At 41.5% G+C, this 23,416-nt stretch overlaps 1 protein-coding gene across 2 annotated transcripts in view; it reads left to right on the top strand.

Annotated features, from left to right (window-relative positions):
* Positions 1–23,416, top strand: part of C15H16orf87 (chromosome 15 C16orf87 homolog) — a 36,616-nt gene that overhangs the window by 7,342 nt on the left and 5,858 nt on the right. Inside the window, exons 2-3 of one of the 2 annotated variants that reach the window (XM_038313069.2) lie at positions 8,654–8,750; positions 22,708–22,890. In XM_038313069.2, the coding sequence (XP_038168997.1) occupies positions 8,654–8,750; positions 22,708–22,890 (280 nt within the window). The remainder of the gene's footprint in view (positions 1–8,653; positions 8,751–22,707; positions 22,891–23,416) is intronic. The other variant, XM_038313070.2, reaches the window with a different exon arrangement.

Here is a 23,416-nt window from a genome sequence, read left to right on the forward strand (position 1 = left end):
AGCCAGGTCCATTGTCAGTCTTAAGCATTTGGGGATGTCCCATAGCAGAAAATGCAAGAAATAAGTGAGCAATGACCTGTTTAGTTGCTTCCCCTGTCTGAGCAGATGCATACAGGAAGCCACTATAAGTATCAATAGTAACATGAACATATTTAAGTTTACCAAAGGAGGGGACATGAGTAACATCCATTTGCCATAGTTCCCCTGGGATCAGGCCCCGAGGGTTGACTCCCAGATGAGGTTCAGGTAAAAAGGTCACACAATTCTTGCAATTTTTAACAATTTGTCTGGCTTGTTCTCTAGTTATACCAAATCTAAGACGCAAGGTTGAGGCATTAAGATGATGGAGTAAGTGAGCAGCCTGAGCCTCCTGTACAGGATCCTGTACAGAGACCGAGGCAACTAAACGAGTGCTCTTGTCCGCCAATTCATTTCCTCGTGTCAAAGGTCCAGGCAAACCAGAATGTGCTCGAATATGGCCCACAAAAAACAAATATGAACGGTCTCTAATTAATCTTTGAATTTTGGAGAACAATTGAAACGTAGGTGTTGAAGGCTGAATGGTAGGAACCATTTCTAGAACCTGAATAGCCCTCACAACATATTGGCTATCAGAGAACAAATTAAATTCTTGGTGGTGGATCAATTGGAATATGGTTAAAGCTGCATATAATTCTACCATCTGCGCAGATCTGTATGGGGTATCAATAGAGTAGGCCTTATCATTAATAACATATGAAGCTTTTCCATTTTTTGAGCCATCTATAAACACAAGTAAGGCATTTGGAATGGGCTGCAAGCGTGTATTCTTTAAAAATGTAAAAGGTGTAATATTAAGAAATTGGATAAGCCTGTTTCCTGGCATGTGGGTATCAAACTTTCCCCGAAACCCAGCAAGTAGCACAGCCCATTCATCATGTCTTTGTTGTAGCCAGGTTATCTGATCTCCCGAATATGGGGTAACAATAACATCTGGGTCACGGCCAAAGTATCGAACCGCAGTCTTGATACCTGAGAACAGAACCTGATTCACTAAAAAAGGATAGGAGGGCAAAACCTTGGATGAGGTAGCAGGCGCATGTATCCAAAGAAGCGGCTGCTCCTCTTGCCACAGGAGCCCTGATGGCATATAATCAGTGGCAAATGTCAATAGATAAAGGATTTTTTCAGGATCAAAATATCCTGAGCCTTGCTGGGAGATAGCTTCTTCTACCCTTATAAGTGCGGCTTCTGCCTCTAATGTAAGGCTCCTAGGGGAACTAGGGTCAGGATCTCCTTGTAATATATTAAATAAAGGTTTTAAATCTCCTGTTGTGAGTCGCAAATAAGGGCGTAACCAATTAATATCACTTAAAAGTTTTTGAAAATCATTCAGGCAACGTAAACTCGTTCTTTTTATATGGATTTTTGAGGTGCGAATTAAGGTTGGTTCCAATTGAAACCCCAAAAACAAAAAGGGATAGCAAGTCTGAATTTTTTCTGGGGATATAATAAAGCCCCTATATTGTAAAGCCAAGACTAAATCCTGAGCTATTTTTTGTGCCATATCAGCCTTGTCTGCAGCTATTAACAAGTCATCCATGTAGTGGATGAGGTACGCAGAGGGGTAAAGTAACCTTATGGGATCCACAGATTGTGCCACAAAACGCTGGCATAGGGTGGGCGAGTTGGCCATGCCCTGTGGTAAGACTCGCCACTGAAACCGAGGGTTTGGGCCAACATGATTAGTAATTGGGATGGAAAACGCAAATCGCTTACAATCTGCCGGGTGAAGGGGTATAGAAAAAAAGCAGTTTTTTATGTTGATAACAATCTTGTGAAAATCTTTGGGAATAGCAACTGGTGATGGCAGGCCAGGCTGTAAAGCTCCCATGGGTAGCATGGTTTTATTAACTTCCCTTAAGTCCTGTAACAGTCTCCAGTCCCCATTTTTCTTTTTAATGACAAATATAGGGGTGTTCCATGGGGATGTGGAGGGCTCAAGATGTCCCTGCTCTAATTGTTCCTGCACCAACTGCAGGGCAGCCTGAACCTTTTCCTGAGGCATGGACCACTGGTCTATCCAGACTGGGTCATTAGACCTCCAAGATATCTTATCAGCCTGGAGTGCAGGAGGATCAGTGGCCCTTAGGAAAAAAGGTCCACGCCTAAGCCTAACCTACCTTGGTGTTGGCCAGTAGCAATAGGGTCTGTAAGTCCTTGTTCTTTCTTTCCTAATCCTTTACCAGGGAGGAATCCCATTTTAAGCATCTGTTTAGTGACAATTTCATTAGGACTAAGCATAATGACTCCCATTTGTTTTAAGATGTCCCTTCCCCAGAGGTTAACTGGGAGGCCTGGGACTATAAAAGGCTGAATGGCGCCTGAATTACCCTCTTTGTCTTTCCAGGTTAATAACTTAGAACTTTTTAAAGTATTATGGGTTTGTCCTATACCTTGTAAGTGGGTGGCAGTGGAATCTACAGGCCATGCTTTAGGCCAGTACCTGGATGATAGTACAGTGGCATCCGCACCTGTGTCTAAAAGACCCTGGAATTGTTTATTATCTAGCCATAAAGTCATCATAGGTCGGGTATCAGAAAGCTGTTGTACCCAATATATGTCAGAAGAGCCGGGGCTCGAGGCACCACGTTTGTTTCCTTGGCAGGGGAATTGTCCCATCATAGGTAATGGCAGGGCTTGTGCTATGCGATGTCCAGCTCTAAGAGTTAAGGGGCCTTCAGTAGCAGTGGCAAGCAATTTAATTTCTCCTTCATAATCAGCATCAACCACAGAGGGAGTAACAGAAAGCCCCTTTAGGGAGCATGAAGCTCGCCCTATAATAAGATAGAACATGCCAGGAGGAGGAGGTCCATACAGCCCAGTCTCTACAATCATGGTCCCATCCTCAGGGGTTATAATCCGGGTGGAGGAGGGGCACAAGTCCAATCCTGCGCTCCCTGGGGTGGCCCTGTAAAGGGGTTTTGACGTTGGGTCGTTCCCCTTGCATGAGCTGGCTGGTACAGAATTGGTGAGTAAGGGCCCCCGATCGGGGCCCTTCTCCCGTTTCCCTGAACCGCAGTAGCTGAGACAGGGGTTAGGGAGTTGCCCATATTATCAGTCTTGGATTTGCAATACCTTGCCCAATGTTTGCCCCGCCTACATCGGGGGCAGGGTCCTGGAGGGCCACCCCCTCTATCCTCAGGACAATTTTGGTTATTCTCAACTATCGATCGAGAGGGGCATTCTCTCGCAAAGTGTCCCAGTTGACCACAGGTGAAACATGTCTTCCCTCCGGGGCGAGAGTGTCCCCTTTGTCCCTGAAATACTGCGCCAATGGCCAGGCTGATTGACTTTGATAGCTGATGACCAAAATTGTCTACCTCATTGCACACCTTAATCATACCAGAAACATCAATGTTCCTCATTTTTCCCCTTAATGCAGCTTTACATGCAGTATTGGCATTCTCAAAGGCCAGCTGTTTGACCAAGGTCCCTTCCATTTCCTCTGGCCCCAAGATTCTTTCTGCTGTTTCTTGGAGCCGACCCATAAACTGAGCATATGGTTCCTGAGGTCCCTGGATGATTTTAGTGAGCGGGGTGGTAGTGGCGCCAGTGGAGGGAACTGCCCTCCAAGCTGCCAAAGCAGTCTGTGCCGTCTGGGAAAGTATCCCAGTGGACAGTCCTTTTTGCTTGTCTTCATCTGCAAACTTGCCTTTACCAGCAATTTTATCAGCTGTCCAGGAGGCAGTCTGACTTAATGGGTTCCTTCTATTTTCGTTTGCAAGGGCTTCAGCCCTATCGAGAAACTCAGACTTCCAAGTCAGGTATTGTCCTCTATTCAATACTGACTGGACCACCCTGCTCCATTCTATGGGCAGCATAAATCCTTCTCCTGCCAATCCCTCCAATATAGAAAAAGTAAAAGGTGCATTCATCCCATAATTTTTAACAGCAGAGTGAAGATCTTTAATATGTTTAATTTTTAATTTTTTATATATGGGCCAGAAAGTTTCATATTCATTTTGTTCAGGCTCTTCCTCCGAATCAGAGGCCATCTGATCTTGCTCATAATTGCCCTCTTGCCTTGGCTCTAGCCCTGGGGGGGGGTTTCTGTGGTATCAGGCTGAGACTCAGCAGCCTCTTCCACTTGCCTGGCTCGTGACCGGGTCAGGACTGGATAAGCCATTTTACGATTAAGTTTAGAGTTTGCCCGTTTGTCTAAAGTCGTGCCCTTTCCCATAGTAAACTGTAAATCCTGAATCTGAACAGAAAGGTCTGAGAGCTCATGTTGTAATGCAAGCACTTGTTTGAGACCTCCTATTTGCGCCTTAAGGGCAGCTTTTGTATTAAGTAATTCCTGAATCAAGGGAGTGGGCAAAGGCATGCTATCGGGGGCAGTCAGAACATAAGGCGGTGGCCGCGGAGTCCTTTTTGGCTGACTAAGAAAGACGCGGGGGGCTTTATCCCCTCTACCATACCTTCCTTTCTCATAACTAGCCGCTTCTACCTCTAACTCATTTTCGGACCCTGAATCCAAAGGCTCCTCTGAACTTTGAATCCAGCGATCCGAGTCCTGCAGGCCGGGTTTGATTTCATTTTTAAAAGCGACCAGCGATGGATAAATGCTTTTAGGCGGCTTTTGGATCTCATCTTCAGCGGGCACGGTCTCTTTTTGGGGAGCTGTTATAGATTTAATAGGTCCTGGGGAGGGGTCCTCGGGGATACTAATAACAACCGAAGGACAGGGGGAAGAACACCCACCCTCTTCATTTTTACAAGATGATGGGCGGGATGCCTCTAAGAATTCAGTGACTATCGTTAGGAGATGGGAACCATCCCCTCCTTTTTCTGGACTATTTATGACATCCCTGATCAGGGACCGTAACTAAAAACAATTTCTGGCACAGAATCACCTCCTTTAATCATCTTACTAAGATCTTTGCCCACCTTGTCCCAAATTTTGGGATGTATCTCTGGGCCTGTTAAAACTAACCAAGGGCATTTTTCATCTATAAAACAAAAGAATTCAGCTAAATCTCTCTTTTTAACTCTTACTCCTCTTTCCCTAAGTGACTGTTGAAATTCCCATATGAATTTCTCTTCCTTTGAAAGCGATTGTCCCATGTCCTATAGACGACAACGAACCTGCGCCTACCTCCGTCCTGCAGACCTGTCCGAGTATCACAGCTGGTCAGGACCTTATTTTCCTTCGTCCCGGGACTGCGCCTCGTCGTCCGATTAGTTGGCCGTACTTCAGGGTCCCTGTTCGGGCGCCACTGTAACCCCGCCGGCAGGGTCAGCTATTCAGGGTCCTCTGAAGGGGCGCTAACCTGCAAGACATGAGCTGTAAAAGAGGAAGGAGACCAAGCAAGATTCTATTGTCAAGGTCTCCGTTTATTGGGGTGAAAGTTACAGCTTATATACCCTTGAATGGGGTGGAGGTAGGTAGGCAGGAATTCTGCCGGGGTAACTGAAGGTCATCAGCCAGCACCTGGAGTAAGCCAAAGCATGTGATTCATTAACATTGGAGTAAGGGGTGGGTTCCCTTAACAGATGTGATCCATTAGCATTGGATTAAGGGGTGGGTTCCGTTAACGGATAGCTCTCAAGATAGTGGGATGAGGGGTGGGTTCTCTGTAAACATCCTTAGGACAATGACCTCTGCTATCCCTGTCAGGACGATGTTCCCTGACAAATCTATCCTTAGGAAAATGGTCCCTGACACAATTTAGCTCCAGCATAAACTCTCTCTTACTCCTTTTGATGTGCTGTGTTTTTGCATCAACACCCTCAATCTCTTTCTAAATACCCCTTTCCATTTTTAACCTTCTTGTTGACTTTGGATAACTAAAACCTCAGAAAGCAAAAGTAATGAGATTTCTATAAATGAGTTTTCTGTATTGGTTTTGGTTATTTTCAGGATTGAAAAAAGTCAGGACAGGCTCCAAAGCCACAGAGAAACCCTGTCTCGAAAAACCAAAAAAAAAATAAAAAAGTTAATGAAATATTGTAGTGCCCAAGTCCGTCCATTCGTCCGTCCTTCCTTCCTTCCATTCATCCTTCTTTCTTTCTTTATTTTGGTCCTGGACAATTTCAAGCACAAATTTTAGGAGTGCTATCATTTTTATATCTCTAGACTTTTTCACCCACAAATATTTATTGAATGTCTATTTTGTGCTAGACGTGAGTCCAGACACCAGTAGTGTGACATTGAGCGAATGTGTAGCTGACCCTGGTTTTCCTTTCTTCTTTAAAATTGACAGCCTGAATAGTACTTTTCAAAGAATGAATTGGTAAATAATAAATCCTAGTAAACAATATTTTGGATTTTCCCATTAAAAACTGAAAGTATATTATTAGAACTTATTTTTTTTTTGTTTTTTTGTTTTTGTTTTCCGAGACAGGGTTTCCCTGTAGTTTCTAGAGCCTGTCCTGGATCTAGCTCTTGTAGATCAGGCTGGCCTCGAACTCAGAGACCCGCCTACCTCTGCCTCCCGAGTGCTGGGATTAAAGGCGTGCGCCACCACTGCCCGGCTTATTAGAACTTATTATTATCTTAATGTGAACTGAAATTTAAGGAGTGTTTAGGGCATTTGTATAAAATCTCCCTAACACTATAATTTAATCAGACTGACTAACATTATTCAAGTTGTCCAACCCGTTTGAAGATTCTTTTTATAGGATCTGGTTGTGGTGGGGTTTTTGTTTTAAATTTCTGGGGCAGGAGTTGAGAGGGACATTCCACTAATAATAGGACTTTAGGATGCACTAGCTCCGACGTAGGAAGTGTTTTGAGTGGAACTCATTTAAAAAAAATCATCTCATCATTGAATTAGTCAGTGGACACCTAGGTATCAAAGCCAATCTTCATCTGTTAATTTACAGAAACAGGTTTCTATGATTTTATTTTCTTCATATTTTTTCTTTGGTGGTATTCAGTGTTGAACTTGGGATCTTATACATGCTGGGCAAATGTTCTACCACGGAGCCATTATATTCCTAACTTTTTAATTTTTTGAGACAGTGCCTAAGCAGGCTGTCTAAACTAACTTGAACTGATTGTATAGCCCAGGCAAGCCTTGAACTTGTGGTCTACCTTCTTTAGCCTCCTGTGTTAGGGTTATAAGGCTGCCTCACTGAGTCGTACCGTTGTTCTCTCCTTTTTAAATCAACTGGCTCATTAGTTAATTTATAGTGTGTGTCTGTGTGTGAGTGTGCACTGGCGTGTGCATACACACACACCCATATGTGTATGGAGAGTACAGCCCTTGGGAGTCGGTTCTCTCCTGCCTTTTGCCTGGTATTGAACTTAGGTCGTCATACATACAAGCCATCTTGTAGGCCCCGTTTGTTTTCTCCTAAGTGTAAATTAAAGATCTTATGTTGTACTGGGCATGGTGACCCATGCTTACAGCCCCAGCTCGTGGGAGGGAGAGGCAGAAGAATCAAGAACTCAAGGGTAGCTTTTGTTATATATAGCAAGGCTAGTCTAGGTCACATGAGACTCCGTGTCAACAAAGCAAAAACCAGAGCAGCTGAGGTGGTTCGGTGATGAGGTGTTTGGATGAATGCAAGCCTTATACCTTGAGTCTGAAGCCCAGGAAAAGTGGAAGAAGAGAATGAGCTTTGTAGTGCTCACCCTCTCTCCTACGCAATACACAGTACTATTACTACTAACTACTACTACTAGTTACTAATAGGAGTTAGTAGTAATAATAGTAATAATTTTTTCTTTGGGTTTTTCGAGACAGGGTTTCTCTGTAGCTTTGGCACCTATCCTGGAACATGCTCTGTTGACCAGGCTGGCTTCGAACTCGTAGAGATTTGCCTGCCTCTGTTTCCTGAGTGCTAAGATTAAAGGCGTGCGCCACCACCACCACCATCCAGCTATAATGATAAATTTTTAGAACAGAAAAAGAGCCAGTGTTCAGTACTTTTTGTTTGTTTGTTTTGTTTGTGTTTTTCAAGACAGGGCTTCTCTGTGTAGCCCTCACTGTTCTAGAGCTCGCTCTGTAGACCAGGCTGGCCTCAAAGTCAGAAATCCGCCTGTCTATGCCTCCCAAGTGCTGGGAGTAAAGGTGTGCACTACCATGCCTGGCCGTGTTCAGTACTTTAATGCAAACAAACAAACAAAAGAATGGGTTTTTCTCCTGCCCTGTTAATAACCCTCAGTTGTTTGGGCTCCACTCACAGGATCAGTAGTTTGGTTTGGATCCATTTCTTGTTTTTTCATTCTGTGAAATGTAGCTAATCTAATTTTTCAGTTTCCATTCTCATTATTGCAGCTGAGTCTCACATCTTCCGTTTGTATTATTTAACTTCCCACTTTTCCTCAGTTTGCTGTAAACTGCTGTCAGTGTAACAGTATAAAAATGCTGCCTCATCGTATTTAACCTCCCCTGGCTCTGAGCTGTTAGGGTTTTCTGTTGGTCATTCACGTTTACACGCACTTACATTGTGTTTAGTATTTATCATATTGGTACCGTAAGATAGTTCAGTGTCATAAACACTAGGAAAATGCGAATGTCTGTCTGTGAAGTGGTAATTACCTCAAAGAGGTTTGCATTCACCTGTGGTTCTTCAAGTAGTTCATTCAAGAGACTTCATGAGTACTGAGAAATCTAACCATGGGAGAAGAGTAATCCAATTTTTCTTTTTTTTTTTCCTGCAGATTCCTGTTGCATGTAAATCATGTCCCTGTGGTTATATATTTATTAGCAGAAAACTTCTAAATGCTAAACATTCAGAGAAATCTCCATCTTCTACAGGTAATTGTGAAAATTAAACACAACAGCTTAGCTCTTGAAAACCAACTTGTGACATGGGTTCATTTTACTTAAATGTGAACTCCCTTATAATATAATATTGATAGTGTGTAGTATAGTTCTAACTTGTTAATAAGTGTGGTAATTGGTATAAAGTGAAAGACAGTGTGTGGCCTACCATTTGATGATTCTACTGTGTGGGTGCCCGGTTTCTCACCGTCTCCCTTGCTATTCTTGTCTCCCATTGCCGCTCTTTGCTATTGACCTGTTGGTGGAATCACAGTATGTGAGACTCTTTATCTGGCTTCTGTCACTGAACAAAGTGGTTAACTTTTACGTCCTTTGTTTGTGTTGCTCAGTTGTGTTCTTTATATGGATATGCCACCATTTATCACTTCCCCTGTTGGTGGACCATTGTCTTTATTTTTGTTCCCTTTCACAGTGCTGGCAAAACTTGTAATAACTTTGGAGTGTTTTGTTTTAAGTATAATTTTTTCAAGATTATAATTGTGTCATTTCCCCTTCCCTTTCCTCCCCCCACCCCTCCCTGTATAACCCCTTTCTCTTTCTCAAATTCCTGACTTTTTTCTTTGTTGTTGAATATGTGTGTGTGTGTGAGAGAGAGAGAGAGAGAGACAGAGGTGGGGGAGGGAGGGAGAATGTATTTTTAAATATATAAACAGTCTGCTTAGCCCATATAACATTAATTGTATGTGTGTGTTTTCAGGCCTGACCATATGCTGTTAGATAACTAATTGGCATGCCCCTTCTTGAGGATTCCTTAGCTTTGTCTTGGATTGAGGCCTCATGAACTTCCTTTTTTGTGTTAGTGTATCTATTGGTTTCATCCCTGTTCAGGTCTTGTTTCATCCCTGTTCAGGCAAGCCATGCTGGTGAGACTTCATGGATACAATTTCTCTGACAATTCTAAGAGACATAATCTGACAGCAAACTTCTTGTTGCTCTGGCTCTTAGAATCTTCCTATACCCACTGTTCTCAGTGGTCTCTGAGTCTTAGGTGCAGGAGTCGTGTTATAGATGTATCAGTTGGTGGGTCTAGGCTCCACAACTCTGCATTTTAATTGGTTGTGGTTTCCTGTAATGGTTTCCATCTGTTGCAAGGAGAGCTTTTTTGATGAAGGATAAAAGCTTTTGTTGTTTTGTTTTGAGACAGGGTTTCCCTGTGTAACCATTTTGGCTGTTCTGGAACTCATTCTGTGGACCAGGCTGGCCTCAAACTCACAGAGATCTGCCTGCCTTTGCCTCCTGAGTGCTGGGATTAAAGGCGTGCACCACCACCTGGCTGCATTTGAAAAATAATTGTTACATAATTCTTGTAAGTAATTTGTGAGGTATAACACTAACATTTGAGTCATATGTAATGTACATGGCCAGGGTTATTAGTGTTTGCCTCTCCTTACGCACTTACCACTTCTGTTGTGGGAGGTTCTGAGTCTTCTAGTTATTGGAAATATGTTATCAATGATTGCAGACTGTAGTTACCAAACTATGCTATAGAATCACTAGAATTACTCTTTCTGTCAAGGTTTATTTTGGTACATGTTATTCTATTTTCATTCTTTTCCTTTGTGCCTGGTACCATTATTTCAGAATCGTGAGTGACAACATACAGCATTGTTCTATCCCTTTATTTCGCTTAATGTGATTCTTTGTGATGTCTGATCTTCATTGTCGACTTTATTGGACTGAAAATCATCTAGGAAACATGTCTCTGGGAATGTCTGAGGCCTTTTCCAGAGAGTTGTAACTGAGGAGGAACGATCCACCCTGAGTGTGGGCAACTGTTCTATGGGTTGTGGTTCTAGACTAAAGGAAAAGGAGGAAGGGAGCTGAGCTTAGTGTTCTCTGTGCTTCCTTAATGCAGGCACAGCGTGACAGACCTCATGTTCCTACTTCAATGGGGCAACAAGACTAACAGCTAATATATCTTCCGGTTCTGTCACATTGTTACAAATGCTAGAATTTGACAACCCCCCACCCCCACGCCACACTCACAGGGATTCTTTGTGTAGGCTTGGCTGTCCTAGAACTTGCTCTGTAGATCAGGCTGGACTTGAAATCACAGAGATTTGCTTGCCTCTGCCTCCAGCGTGCTAAGATTAAAGGCATGCACCACCACTGCTCAGCATGATTTCAGTTTTAATAGCTGAATAATATTCATGAACGTTAGTGTGTGTATGTGTGTGTGTGATTGTGATTTTCTTCACTAGTTTGTCTGTTGATGAACACTTGGGTTGATTCCAAGATCTGAAGAGTTGTAAATGGTACTGTAATAAACATGGAGTTCAGGCAGCTTTTTATGTGCTCATTTTATTTGCTTTGTATGTGTACTTAATGGAGACATTGGATTATATACAATACTTCTATCTGTCTGTCTGTCTGTCTGCCTGCCTGTCTGTCTGCCTGCCTGCCTGTCTGCCTGTCTATCTAAGCGCATATATATATTTATTTATTTTTCCATATCGGTTATACTATGTTTTTATGAACATGTCAAAATATGTCCAGTGAACACAAAGACATAATTCTCACCTCAAAAGCAGAGAGAGTTTATTCTGGTGCCAAGTGAGTGACAGTGGCCCAGGTTACTTCAGATTCCATGTTTCAAAATGGTAGCAGCTTGATGAATTTCAAAAAGTAACAGAACAAAAAAGTTACAAATTAAGTCGCCTTTCAAACTCATTAGAAGAAATACTCCATAGATGAGTTAGAAAGCTCTGCTATACCTTTCCGGTGCTATTTGAGGACACTCTGAGATTTTTATTTAGTGGAAGCTAGTGGGCCTTTAATACTTTCCAAAAGGTTTTGCCTGATAATCTCAAGGATAAAAAGATAGCCCAGGATAAATTGTAATTAGACTCTGGATCTGAAGCCTTCTGACCTTTCCACAATTATTGACGTTCTATTCCGTTAATCTGCCTTGCACGATGTTCACTGGCAAGTATGAATTTTTTCATGACCTTTTGTTCACAGTAATTACATGATAGTACAAGGCAGAGCCTTTAGCACAGTCTTAAAGCAATTTCTGGGAGTTTCAAGTATAGCTACCTAATATCTGTAGTTCTTTTTGAATAGGCATGTAACTTAAAGAGCCTTAATTGTTTATAAGCATAAAGGATTATGTGAATTTTTAAGGCAACATATTGCAACAGCAGATGTTAGCAACCATCTGTCATGAGTGGGAGATTGGTTAAAATAGGGTGCGTCTTTTAGAGAACAATAAGTACTAGTTAGAATGATAATAATTTTTTACGAACTTACCATGGAAAACTTCTCAAAACATTATTATATGGTGGCATATGCCTTTCCTAACCCTCAGCACTGGGGAGTAAAAATAAATAATAAATGATCTATTATATAAAGTTAGGAATTTTTAAATGTTTAAAATGAATTTTGGTGAAAGGAAGAGAGTTAAGTGTTAAAGGTTTATTAAGAAGTGATTAGGCTGGGTGGTAGTGGTGCATGCCTTTAATCCCAACACTTGGGAGGCAGAGCCAGCCAAACCTCTGAGTTCGAGACCAACCTGGTCAATGGAGAAAGCTCCAGGACAGGCCCCAGAGCTACAGAGAACCCTGTGTCAGAAACACAAAACAGAAAAGAAGTGACGGGCAGTGAGATCGCTCCGTGTGGGGCACTGTTGCCAAGCCTGCCAGTCTGTTTTTGATTTCCAGTAATGCGCAAAACAATTCCACACGAGTTAGGATTTAAAGGGATATTTATTTTGGGGGGTAAAACTCACAAAACACCAACCGTCAGGAAAGGAGCCTAGTCGCTGGAGTAGGTGCGCTGGAGTAGGTGCCGGAACCAAGCACCGAGGCTTGCGGCTCTTTTATAAAGATAAATAGACCACGCCCCAGTGGGCTGGTATTTCAGCAGCTATTGGCTGAAGGAGCGGAAGTTCCTTCCGCAGCACTCCAGGTGGAAAGAAAGGACCAACTCGCACAAGTTGTCCTCTGACCTGCAGCATGGTGCATTTGTGCATGCACATGCACACAAAACTACACATATAATAAAAATAATAATAACAACAAATGTCTTGTGTAGGAACCTAGAACCTTAGGCAGTTGTTCTTTGATTTATTTGCAAATGAGGTATGTGTTAGAGATAAGTTTTTTGCATGTTTGTTTTTTAAATAACATTAATTTAGGGGGCTGGAGAGATACATTAGCAGTTAAGAACACTGGCTACTCTTCCAGAGAATCTGGGTTCAGTTCCCAGCAACCATACGAGGCTCACAACCATCTGTAACTTTAGTTCCAAGGGCTCCAACACTTTCTTCTGGCCTCTAGGGGCACTATATACATGTGATACATAGAAATACATTTGGACAAAACACTTATACACATAAAATAATAATGTAAAAATTCTTACTAAGTCAAGATTTCATTTCTAGTTGAATGGTTGAGTGAGAGTTTAAAAAGTATCTTTGAAGTATCCCGTAGATTAATGGGAGAAAATCTTAGCCTTAGATTAATCCCTATCACCGTTGTTGTTTTCAAATTTTGTTATTACTATTTTATACGTATGTTTGTATGCTAGCACCCATGTGCTACATCGAGCATGGAAGTCAGATGATAACTTTCAGGAGTCAATGCTTTCTTTCTACCATAGATGCAGGGATTGGATTAAATCAGGTTGTCAGGCTTGTGCATCAAGCATCTTTACCCACTGAGCCCCCCCCCCCCCAACCCCCATGTACAAAAACCTTGCAATTAAGCTTGAAATTGAGGTTATTGCTGTGTAGCCCCTGCTGGCCTACAATGGTATTAGTACAGGATGGTCCCGTCTTCCATTTATAGGCCTCTACCACTACATCCCATGTTCAAGGATTGCTTTAAAGGAGGAAGTAAACACGGTATTTCTTAAAATTGTGACTCTACCAAATCTACATTTATTTACTTGTATGTGTGGGATACATGGCATGGCATGCATGTTAAAGGTAGGGTAAGAAGACAGCATGCGAAAATTGGTTCTTTCCTTTCACCCTGTGGGTTCCAGGGATCAATGCATGGAGCCACTCCCTGGAGAAGTTCTGAACCAGCTAGTTAGCCAATTACCATTACTAAGGGAAATATTAATTAACTCTGTTTTGTATCTTTTAAGTTTTATTTCTCAGATGTGCCATTTTATATTAATTACTGGCTGTATCTTTTTTCCTTTCAAGAATTTTAATTAGGGCTGGAGAGATGGCTCAGAGGTTAAGAGCACTGACTGCTCTTCTGGAGGTCCTGAGTTCAATTCCCAGCAACCACATGGTGGCTCACAACCATCTGTAATGAGATCTGGTGCCCTTTTCTGGCCTTTGGGCACACATGGAGGCTGAATACTGTGTACATAATAAATAAATAAATCTAAAAAAGAATTTTAATTATAAAACTTGTAGAAGCAAATGTAAATGAATTATAAGTCAAATTTAGTTATAAGACTTCACTTAAAGGTGAGAAAAATATTCACGACAATTAAAATGAGAATTCACTAATATTTTACCTGTTCACTTCTCAGTGGGTAGATGCTTAGTCAAATAACCACCTTATTTTTTTTATTGAAAGCAGGATAAAAAGGAAAATGATTACTCATGAACAGGCAAAGGTCAACAAACAAACAAAAATTTTAAAATGATAAATTCACTTTACGAGAGAGAGAGAGAGAGAGAGAGAGAGAGAGAGAGAGAGAGAGAGAGAGAGAGAGAGAGAGAGAGAGCGCACACTCAGGAGGCCAGGGTGGGTAGATGGACTTTCCTTTGGGCCACCAGCTTACAATAACGACAGGGAGACTTCTTATTAGTTATGAAAGCTTGATTTTTAGGCTTATTTCCAACTAGCTGTTATAACTTTAATCAACTTGTTTCTATTAATCTTCATCTTGTTACATGACTCGGCTACCTCTCCTCTGTACCGTATGTCCAACTTCTTCAGTGTCTTGTTGGCATTTCTCACTCACCTAGATTCATTCTGAGTCCTTCTCTCTGCCCAGAAGTCCTGCCTATTCTCTCCTGCCTACGTAGCTATTGGCTATTCAGCTCTTTATTAAACAAATCACATTGACACATCTTCACACGGTGTAAACAGATATTCCTCAATAAAGATGGGAAGAGTGAGAGTTGTAGGTCAGCCACCCTTGACCTCTAAGAACAGTGCCAGGGGTTCCCTTTTGTGGGTTCTTAGTTTTGGTAATAAAATAATTTAAAAATAGACTCAGAAGCAAGTTCAAGAACTATTTTTATTAGAGGTTGGGAGGAAAAACACAGGGCAGGCAAACTGTAAGCCAAGCCACTTGTTTTTAGGTCTCCTGCACAGTTTTGTTTTGGGATTTCTTTCGGCCATACTCTCAGGATTGTACTTATAATTGTATATTCACACATTCATTCTGTCTCTGCACCCCCCACTGTGTGTATATATTATAGTTACATGTGTTTCTATTTCTGGAAAAAAATTTTCAGTTTCTTACCTAGGAAGTTCTAGGAAAAAAACACGTGGCATTGTATTTCCTATCTTCCACTGTAGCATTAACACACATATTACTCTAATTTTTCCTTGGTTTGCAGTGCTTTCTTTCAGGGCTGGGGTGTTAACCAAGGTAGAATGAAGAGAAACATGTCAGGTGTGGGGGAACATGAATAAAGGAATCCCATACTAGCTCTGAATAGGGTATAATAAGGGGTTCTTATTTAAAGGGGAGCTCATAGATCACAACGGGGAACGGGAACAGAATCCAACATCCAGGTGTGGCAAGCGGGCACACCATGGGCTTTTTGGTAACGAAGGTCACACCCAACCTGGTCTAGCATCTCAAAGGCCATTGGCTGAAGGAGGTTCCCCATCACCTCCCCCTTTTGTCTAAATAAGAGTTCCAAACCCAATACAAAACTACATACAATAAGAACAGATATCAAGTATAAAAATTGGAATTACAACCAGCATAAACAATATTAAGCAAGAAACATATGCTAAATGTTTCAATAATTATTCTATCCTAAGGAGTCTAAGTCTTGTATTAGAAATGGCTTGGTTAAGTCATAAGGGGAAAGTAACCACAACTATCTAGACTTCAACTCTATCGAAGACCTGAGAAGAGAGATATTACTTGAGTAGGCAGGAAGTGCAATGAAGCAACTTCCAAAATGTGCAATAAATGACTGAGACAATTGGCTACCTGGGCAATCACCCAAAGTCTCATTTGCAACACTGGAGCAACCAACTTTTGCTAAGGCCTAGAGTAACTGACAGACCATTTTCAGAGGCAGGAAAAATTTAAAAACCACCTTACCCTGTCTTGCAAGGTTTGGCAGTCTTTTTTTATTGTGTCCTGCTTGTCCAGTTCAGACATTGTGCATTTTGTCAGTGGTCGAGGCAGGGACAGTTTTGCCAAGAAAACAAGCTCCAAGTGGAGTGTTGGCCAGGAAATGAACGAGCAGCCTCCGCCAGCAGTGGAAAGTTTACCTAGCATGCATGTATACATATATACAAGTCTTCCACTTGAAGGCTCAAGGCTTCTACTATTTGGGGCAGTTTTTAATTATCTTTTAAAAATTGGCTATTTTTCAAATACAGGGTTCATGTATTTTGAGTTCAACTCAAGATCACTTAGAAACCCGAGATGACCTCCACCTCCTCTACCTCTCAAGCACTGGAAGGACAAGTGGTGCTGGGGTCACACCTAGGACCTTGTGTGTTCCAGGGAAGCCTCTTATCTTCTGCCCTAGGAGCAGTTTAAAACCATTGTTTTCTTTTTCTTCTCCTCTTCCTTGGCCTTGTGTACTTACTGGATGGTGTCAGCTTACAGACCACACCACTCAGTTGATAATACAGTGACTATAGTTATCTACTTAGTGAGGAAGGGCGAAGGACTGGGCTCCTTTCTCACAGGAAAGATAGGGCTGTCATACTTCTTATAAGGTAACTTTTGCATCTGTGTGTCCCATAAACAGTCCTTGCAGGAAGGAAATGGAAGGGTAGGAGAATAAAGGGACATACTACCAGGTTTAAAGAAAAACCTTTCTGGAAACCTTACAAGTTCCACTAAATGTGTTAGTCAGAGCTAGTTTTCCTGGCAACTTTCCTTGCAAGAGAGTCTAGGGAGAGTGTAGCAACTTGTTAACAGCTGCCAGGCTGGGTGTGGTGGGGCACACTTTTAATCCCAGCACTGGGGAGGCAGAGGCAGGTGAATCTTTTTGAGTTCCAGGACAGCCTGCTACACAATGTCAGTGTCTTAAAACAAACAAAATCCAAACGCCTCGCTAAATAAGTAACAAATCTGTCTAAGCATGTTGCACATTTATTGATTGTTTACTTCGTTTTCTGTCACTGTGTTAATTACTTTTCTTGTTGTTGTAACAAAATATTTGAAAAGAAGCATTAAGGGACCTGGTTTACAGTTGTAGGAGGCACAGTCCATGAGGTCAGGGAAGGCATGGTAAATGCGAGATTGAGGTCAGGAAACCGAGTAGGTAGAAGTGGAGCTGGGATGGCAAATTTTAAAGCATGCCCACAGTAGTCCACTTTTCCTAGCAAGACTTCACTTCCTAAATGTTCCATAACTTTCCAGAACAGCATTTAGGTTCCAAGTATTCAAACACATAAACTTATTGGAGACATTTCACATTCAAAATACAACATTCTTTCCCTAACACCTGTATGCTCATGACCATGCCATTATGGAAAATGCATCAATTCCAACTTCGAACGTCTTCATAGTGTTTAACAATCCAGCATTATTCAAAAGCAAAATTGTCTGCTAAGACTCAAGAGTCTATTATGAGAACCCCTGTAAAATTAAAAAAAAAAACCAAACAGTTACATACTTAGAGTATTCAGTGACATAGTACAGATTCCAAAAAGAAGAAATGAGGGCTAAGCAAGGAAGGATCAGACCGAAATAAGGCTGAAACCCTCCAGAGCAAACACCAAAACCCAAAGCTCCCTGTGCATCTGGTGCTTGTGAAGGAGTCAGCTGAGCTTTTCTGTCTCTGTCACCTGTAACACATACAGCCTCTCACTTGGAATTACTCTACTGCATGCCTGCAGCTTTCTTTACATGAGTTCTAGTGTCCTGGGGTCGCTATTACAGCTCAGGCTTTAACTTTCAAGGTAATGTAATAGCTTCTTGGGCAGCCAACCCTGCTACTCTGCCTGGCCTTAGTGACTTTCTGGAACATTGGCACAAACCACAATTAACTTACTTTTGCACCTTTTACTCCTGTAAAACTAGTACCATGTGGATGATAATGCCAACCCCTACTGCCAGTTTTAAATACATCCTGACTCCTAGGTTAGAGTTGTGTGCACCTCTGTGCCTTTGGAGTTGAATCTGAGAAAGCATTGTCTTAGACAAATCTCTTCAGTCTTCACCCATTCAAGTGAATTTGGGTTTTTCACAAGTTGGTGCTTCAGTGGGTGAGGTCTTGCCCTCCCTTTGCAGACTATGAGGTCTCCTTTTAGTGACACCAACCTCTGACAATTAAAAGATGCTTTGTCTGCACCATCATTATCTACAACTTTAAGCCCATATTTCTTTTCTCACAAAACTGCATGTTTTCTTGTCTTTAGGCTTCATGTGTTCTCCCCCTGTAGACAAGTAACTGTTTCATGGCCTGAATGTTACTGTTTGAAATTTCCTTGAGAAATAAGTTAATTCATTAGTCTTGAATTCAGTCTTGCTCAGCATCTCAGTGTAGGTGCAGGATGTAGCCAGATTCTTTGCCACAGTTTAACAAACATGACTTCTAACCCAGTTCCCCATAGAGTCCCTGCTCCCCTCTGAAAGTTCATGAGCACAGTCTTCCCTACTGCCCTCAGAGCAGCCTGCTAGACATCTGTTCTAGTCGGGCTCCTCAGTCTTCAGCTTCACATTCCCCTGTGATTTTCCTGCAGAGCAGTTTCAAATGTTTAAGAACAACATACTTATGATATCTATAATTTGTGTGGTGTGTGTGTGTGCGTGTGTGTGTGTGTGTTTGTGTGTGCACGCGCGCGCGCCCCGAGTCATTTGTTAATTCTCTTCTTTTTAGGAATCATCATACCACTTATATTTCTACTAATACTGCTCAGAAGCTCTCTTCAACACTTTCTGTTTTCTGTTTTTGTTTTATGTACTATCCTAATGATGGTGTCTTTGTATAGTTTTGATTTGGGTTTTTCTATTTTTTTCTTAAAAACAATTTTAAAAATTTAAGTGTATGTATGTGTGTGTCTGTATGTAGGCAAATTTGCGTGTTCGTACAGGCTGGGCTGTAAAAAGGAGCATATGTGACTCATTCTTCAGAGAAGGTCTAGTAGGGCCTTCAGGTCCAAAGAGGAGCTTCGTGTTGAGATAGCCAGAATCAGGGGCTTGTAGGAAGTTCTGCTTCACAGGACTGAGCTTGACCTGGTGTGGCCTGTATGTCAAAGGACATAGAAGCAGGAAGCAGGTAGGAGTATAAACTAATATCCCCTCTGTATAATGACTGCTCTGTCACAGCAGGTGCTTGTCCACGTTGGGGTGTATGTGACCTAATTGAGTCAGGTAGGGAGAGAAAGGGGGTGTGTGGGTAGCTATAGGGCCCAGGATCTAGAATTAATAATTTTGTTTTATGAGACAGGATATTTAATAGAACCTGTGATTTTCTGATTAAAGTAGGGGACCTGGCCAGCAAGCCCTAAGGATCCACCTGTTGTCACTTGTCCAGTATTGGGATTACAAGCACATGTCACCATGCCCATATTTTTATGTGGATGCTGAGGCTCAAGCTTAAGTCCTCATGCTGTGTGACAAGCACTTCACTGACTAAGCTGTCTTGCCAGTCCGTAAAACAAGACCTTTAAAACTATAAACACCATAGTCTTTTTTTTATAAGCAAACAATTTTTATTCTTTTTTGCTTCTGTCTTCTGAAGTTTCAAAATGATATTGTTTTACAATTTGTTTTACAAAACAAAATGATATAATTTAAGAACATCTATTCGTTTTGAAAGAGGATGACATAATAGACTTTGAAGTGGTATCAGATAAAATATTAAGAGAAACATTCCAGACTCCTAGGAAAAAAACACACCATCTTCAAACACAATACTCTTATAAGACATTAATGATAATTCCTTAATACTGACTATCCAAGTTTCTTAGGGCTTCTGTTGCTGTGAAGAGACACTGTAATGAGATCTGGTGCCCTCTTCTGGCCTGCAGGCACACATGGAAGGAATGTTGTATACATAATAAATAAATCTTTAAAAAAAAGTTATTGTGGCCATGGTGTCTCATTACAGATGGTTGTAAGCCATCATGTGGTTGCTGGAATTGAACTCAGGACCTTTAGATGAGCAGGTGGTGCTTTTAACCACTGAGCTATCTTGCCAGCCTCTCCCCCCCTCCCCCTTTTTTTTGTTTTTTTTGTGACAAGGTTTCTCTGTAGCTTTGGAGCCTGTCCTGGAACTGGCTTTTGTAGACCAGGCTGACCTCGAACTCACAGAGATTCGCCTGCCCCTGCCTCCCAAGTGCTGGGATTAAAGGCGTGCGCCACCACTGCCCGGCTGACCACAATAACTCTTAATAAGGAAAACATTTAACTGGGGCTGGTTTACAGTTTCAGAGGTTAGTCCATTGTTGCTATCAGACATGGTGCAGGAGAAGGAGCCAAGAGTTCTACATGTGGATCCGCAGGCAGCAGAAAGAGAAAGCGAGAGAGATGCTGGGACTGGCTTAAGTTTATGAAACTTCAAAGCCCACCCCCCATGTCACACTTCCTCCAACAAGGCTGCACTTCCTATAGTGCCTCTCCCCGTGAGTCTATGGGGCCATTTTCATTCAAACCACCACACCAGCCTAAGTTCATAGCTGTGTTTTCCCACTGCCCTAGTTCTCTTTCTGCTGCTGTGACACAATACTGAAGAAAAACTTTGTTGTGCTTGTATCCAGTGCTGTGGGCTGTCACATTCCTTAAGTGACCTGCTTTTTTATAAGCTGAGAGTTGGGTCTAAAAATGGTGAGACTGGCTTTCAGTGTCAATGCTTTTCCTGCAGACATGGTGAACATTTTTTAGACCCACAAACTCTGTGCAAGAAGTATGGCAAGCACCAGCCCCACAAAGTGATAAAGTACACGAAGGCAAGAGGCTCTTGGTATGCCTAGGGAAAGCGGCATTGCTACGGGAAGCTGTGGCTGCGGTGGGCAGGCTAAGCCTGTTCTCCACGAAAGGCCTACAGCTACAGAGGGTCGTGCTGAACGACTGTGTATCTACGGGAATATGGGCATTTGAACAGGGAGCCATTAAAGGAGAAAGGGCCACTGGTCCAGTTCTAAGCTAATTTTGTTATAAGACAATAAAATCATGAACTTTTACTCAAAACAAACAAAAACCCCTGAGACTGGATTCTTTGATTTTTGCCTGACTGTAGTAGGTACTTGAAGCCCGTCTGCCTGTTGGAGATGTTAGCAGTCGTTGATGTTAAAGTAGCCACACTGGTTCTAGCACTCATGTACTTAGTGTGTTTAATAACTTAAGAATCAAAGTCTTCTCTTTGTCTGCTCTTTGGCTATCAAATGATATGGTCTGAATAGAAAGATAAAAACAGGTTTGTTTAGCTGGGCAGTGGTGGTGCACACCTTTAGTCCCAGCCCTTGGGAGGCAGCGGCAGATGGGTCAAGACCAACCTGGTCTACACTACAGAATGAGTTCTAGGACAGCCAGAGTTACACTGAGAAACCCTGTCTCAAAAAAAAAAAAAAAAGAAAAGAAAAGAAAAAGAAATCCACAAACTAAAGAGCTTCTTCAGTATAGTGGCTAAGTATTTAGAACTTTAAATATTATATGCTGGAGATGTTGGGATATTTGACATGTTTCCGTTTGTTACAGTTGTGGTTTTGGTACTCAAATTGAACTATTATGGTCATTAGAGCCCTCTTCAAATTGGACCCTACATTTTTCAATAAATTCTCAACTGGATCTTTCTTGCAGTCTGGAATAATTGAATATTATTATTTTTGTGTAATCCAATATGCTTTAGTCTTAGGCCTAGGATAAACTATTCTGCAATGGCATGTAGAGATAATTAATACTGGTTTAATACCCACCCCCCTTTTTTGAAAGCACACTCTGTTTATGTAGTTCTGGCTGTGCTGAGACTAGGTAGACCTAGCTGACCTCAAACTCACAGAGATCCACCACCTACCTCTGCCTCCTGAAGGCATGTACCGCTATGCCCCACCCCTTTTTTAAAGATATTCTCACTATGTAGCTCAGACTGGTCTTGAAGTTTCCACCTTTTCCTCTTTACCATTGTGATTTTAGGTTATTTGGAGAGTTAGTTTTCTAGTTTTTGAAGTTAGATGTATATTGAAGTAAAAAAAAAAATCAATCTAACCTTTTAGTTTGTTGTAGGGGAGTGATTTTTGCAATAATGAAGTTACTGTATTAGTAAAGTTTCTGTATTTAGTTTACTCCACTTATGGAACAAGATTCTATTACATCAGTGATTACCTTCTTTGTGAAAATTCCTTATTTTCTGTGCTTTGAAACCATGTTGTATGGTTGCTCTGTGGTTGGTTTTTATTATAACCTTTGTTGTGCCTAAAGCCAGTTTTGCTTCTGCGTATTTGACAGGCATAGTTCAATCTGTAATTTAGGTAAGGGTTAGGAAGCAGTGTATTTTCCATGTATTTTACTGTGTTAAACTTGGAAATGAGATGAAAGACATGGGAAGGTTGTTGTGGAGTTGTTTAAACTTACAGGGGCTGAAATTAAAGTTGCCAAGTGAAGAAATTTGTTTTCTCTTACAAGGTTTTTTTTTTCCTACCTACATGGAATTCTGTTGTTTCTTTGTTGTGTGTGGGTATGGGGAAGATCTGGGTGGGATTTTTAGATAGTACAGAATATGCTGGGAGGTGTGGCTTAGAAAGTAGGAGGAGGCGATGGGAACTGGGCAGACAGTTGTGTGAAGCCTGAAATAAACCACTTTCATTCGTCCATACAGAAAACAAGCATGAGGCCAAGAGGAGGCGGACAGAGAGAGTTAGGAGAGAGAAGATAAATTCTACAGTAAATAAAGATTTAGAAAACAGAAAGAGATCTCGAAGTAACAGCCATTCAGATCATATCAGACGAGGAAGAGGAAGACCTAAAAGTACAGCTGCCAAAAAACATGAGGAAGAAAGAGGTATGACTCAGTCCCAGCAGCCCTTTTTCAAATATTAAATTGGTAGAGATCATAATTAGATAACAGTAGTGAATATGGTGGAAGCTTTGAACTCTTGGACACAGAAAAAAAATCACAATTCATAGTTTGTAAAAGAAAAGAAGAGCTTTTTTTTTTTTTTTTTTTTTACATTGCAGTACTGGGTTTTGAGCCCAGTACACAGGCCAGGTAACTTCTACTACAGAGCTATGCTCTCATCCCTTACAATCTTAGTTTTGAAATGAGAACAAAACACAAATTCTTGTGAGAAACCTGAAGTCCCACTTTAGATAAAATCCACATTGTTACAAACTGGCAATAAAAAAGTTAAAGATTGTATGTGTATGATGTGTTTCGAATATCAATAAAAATGATTGTACCTTTTTTAAAAACACAGGTCTAGGCAGTTATTTTAAACTGTTTTACTGTGCATTTGAAAATTGCTCTTTGGGAGATTTACATGCTTCCTACACAATTGGCTTTTGCATAGTTAGGTAAATTCTTGAGT

Source organism: Arvicola amphibius, chromosome 15 (genome assembly GCF_903992535.2).
Source record: "Arvicola amphibius chromosome 15, mArvAmp1.2, whole genome shotgun sequence".
NCBI classification, from domain to species: domain Eukaryota; kingdom Metazoa; phylum Chordata; class Mammalia; order Rodentia; family Cricetidae; genus Arvicola; species Arvicola amphibius.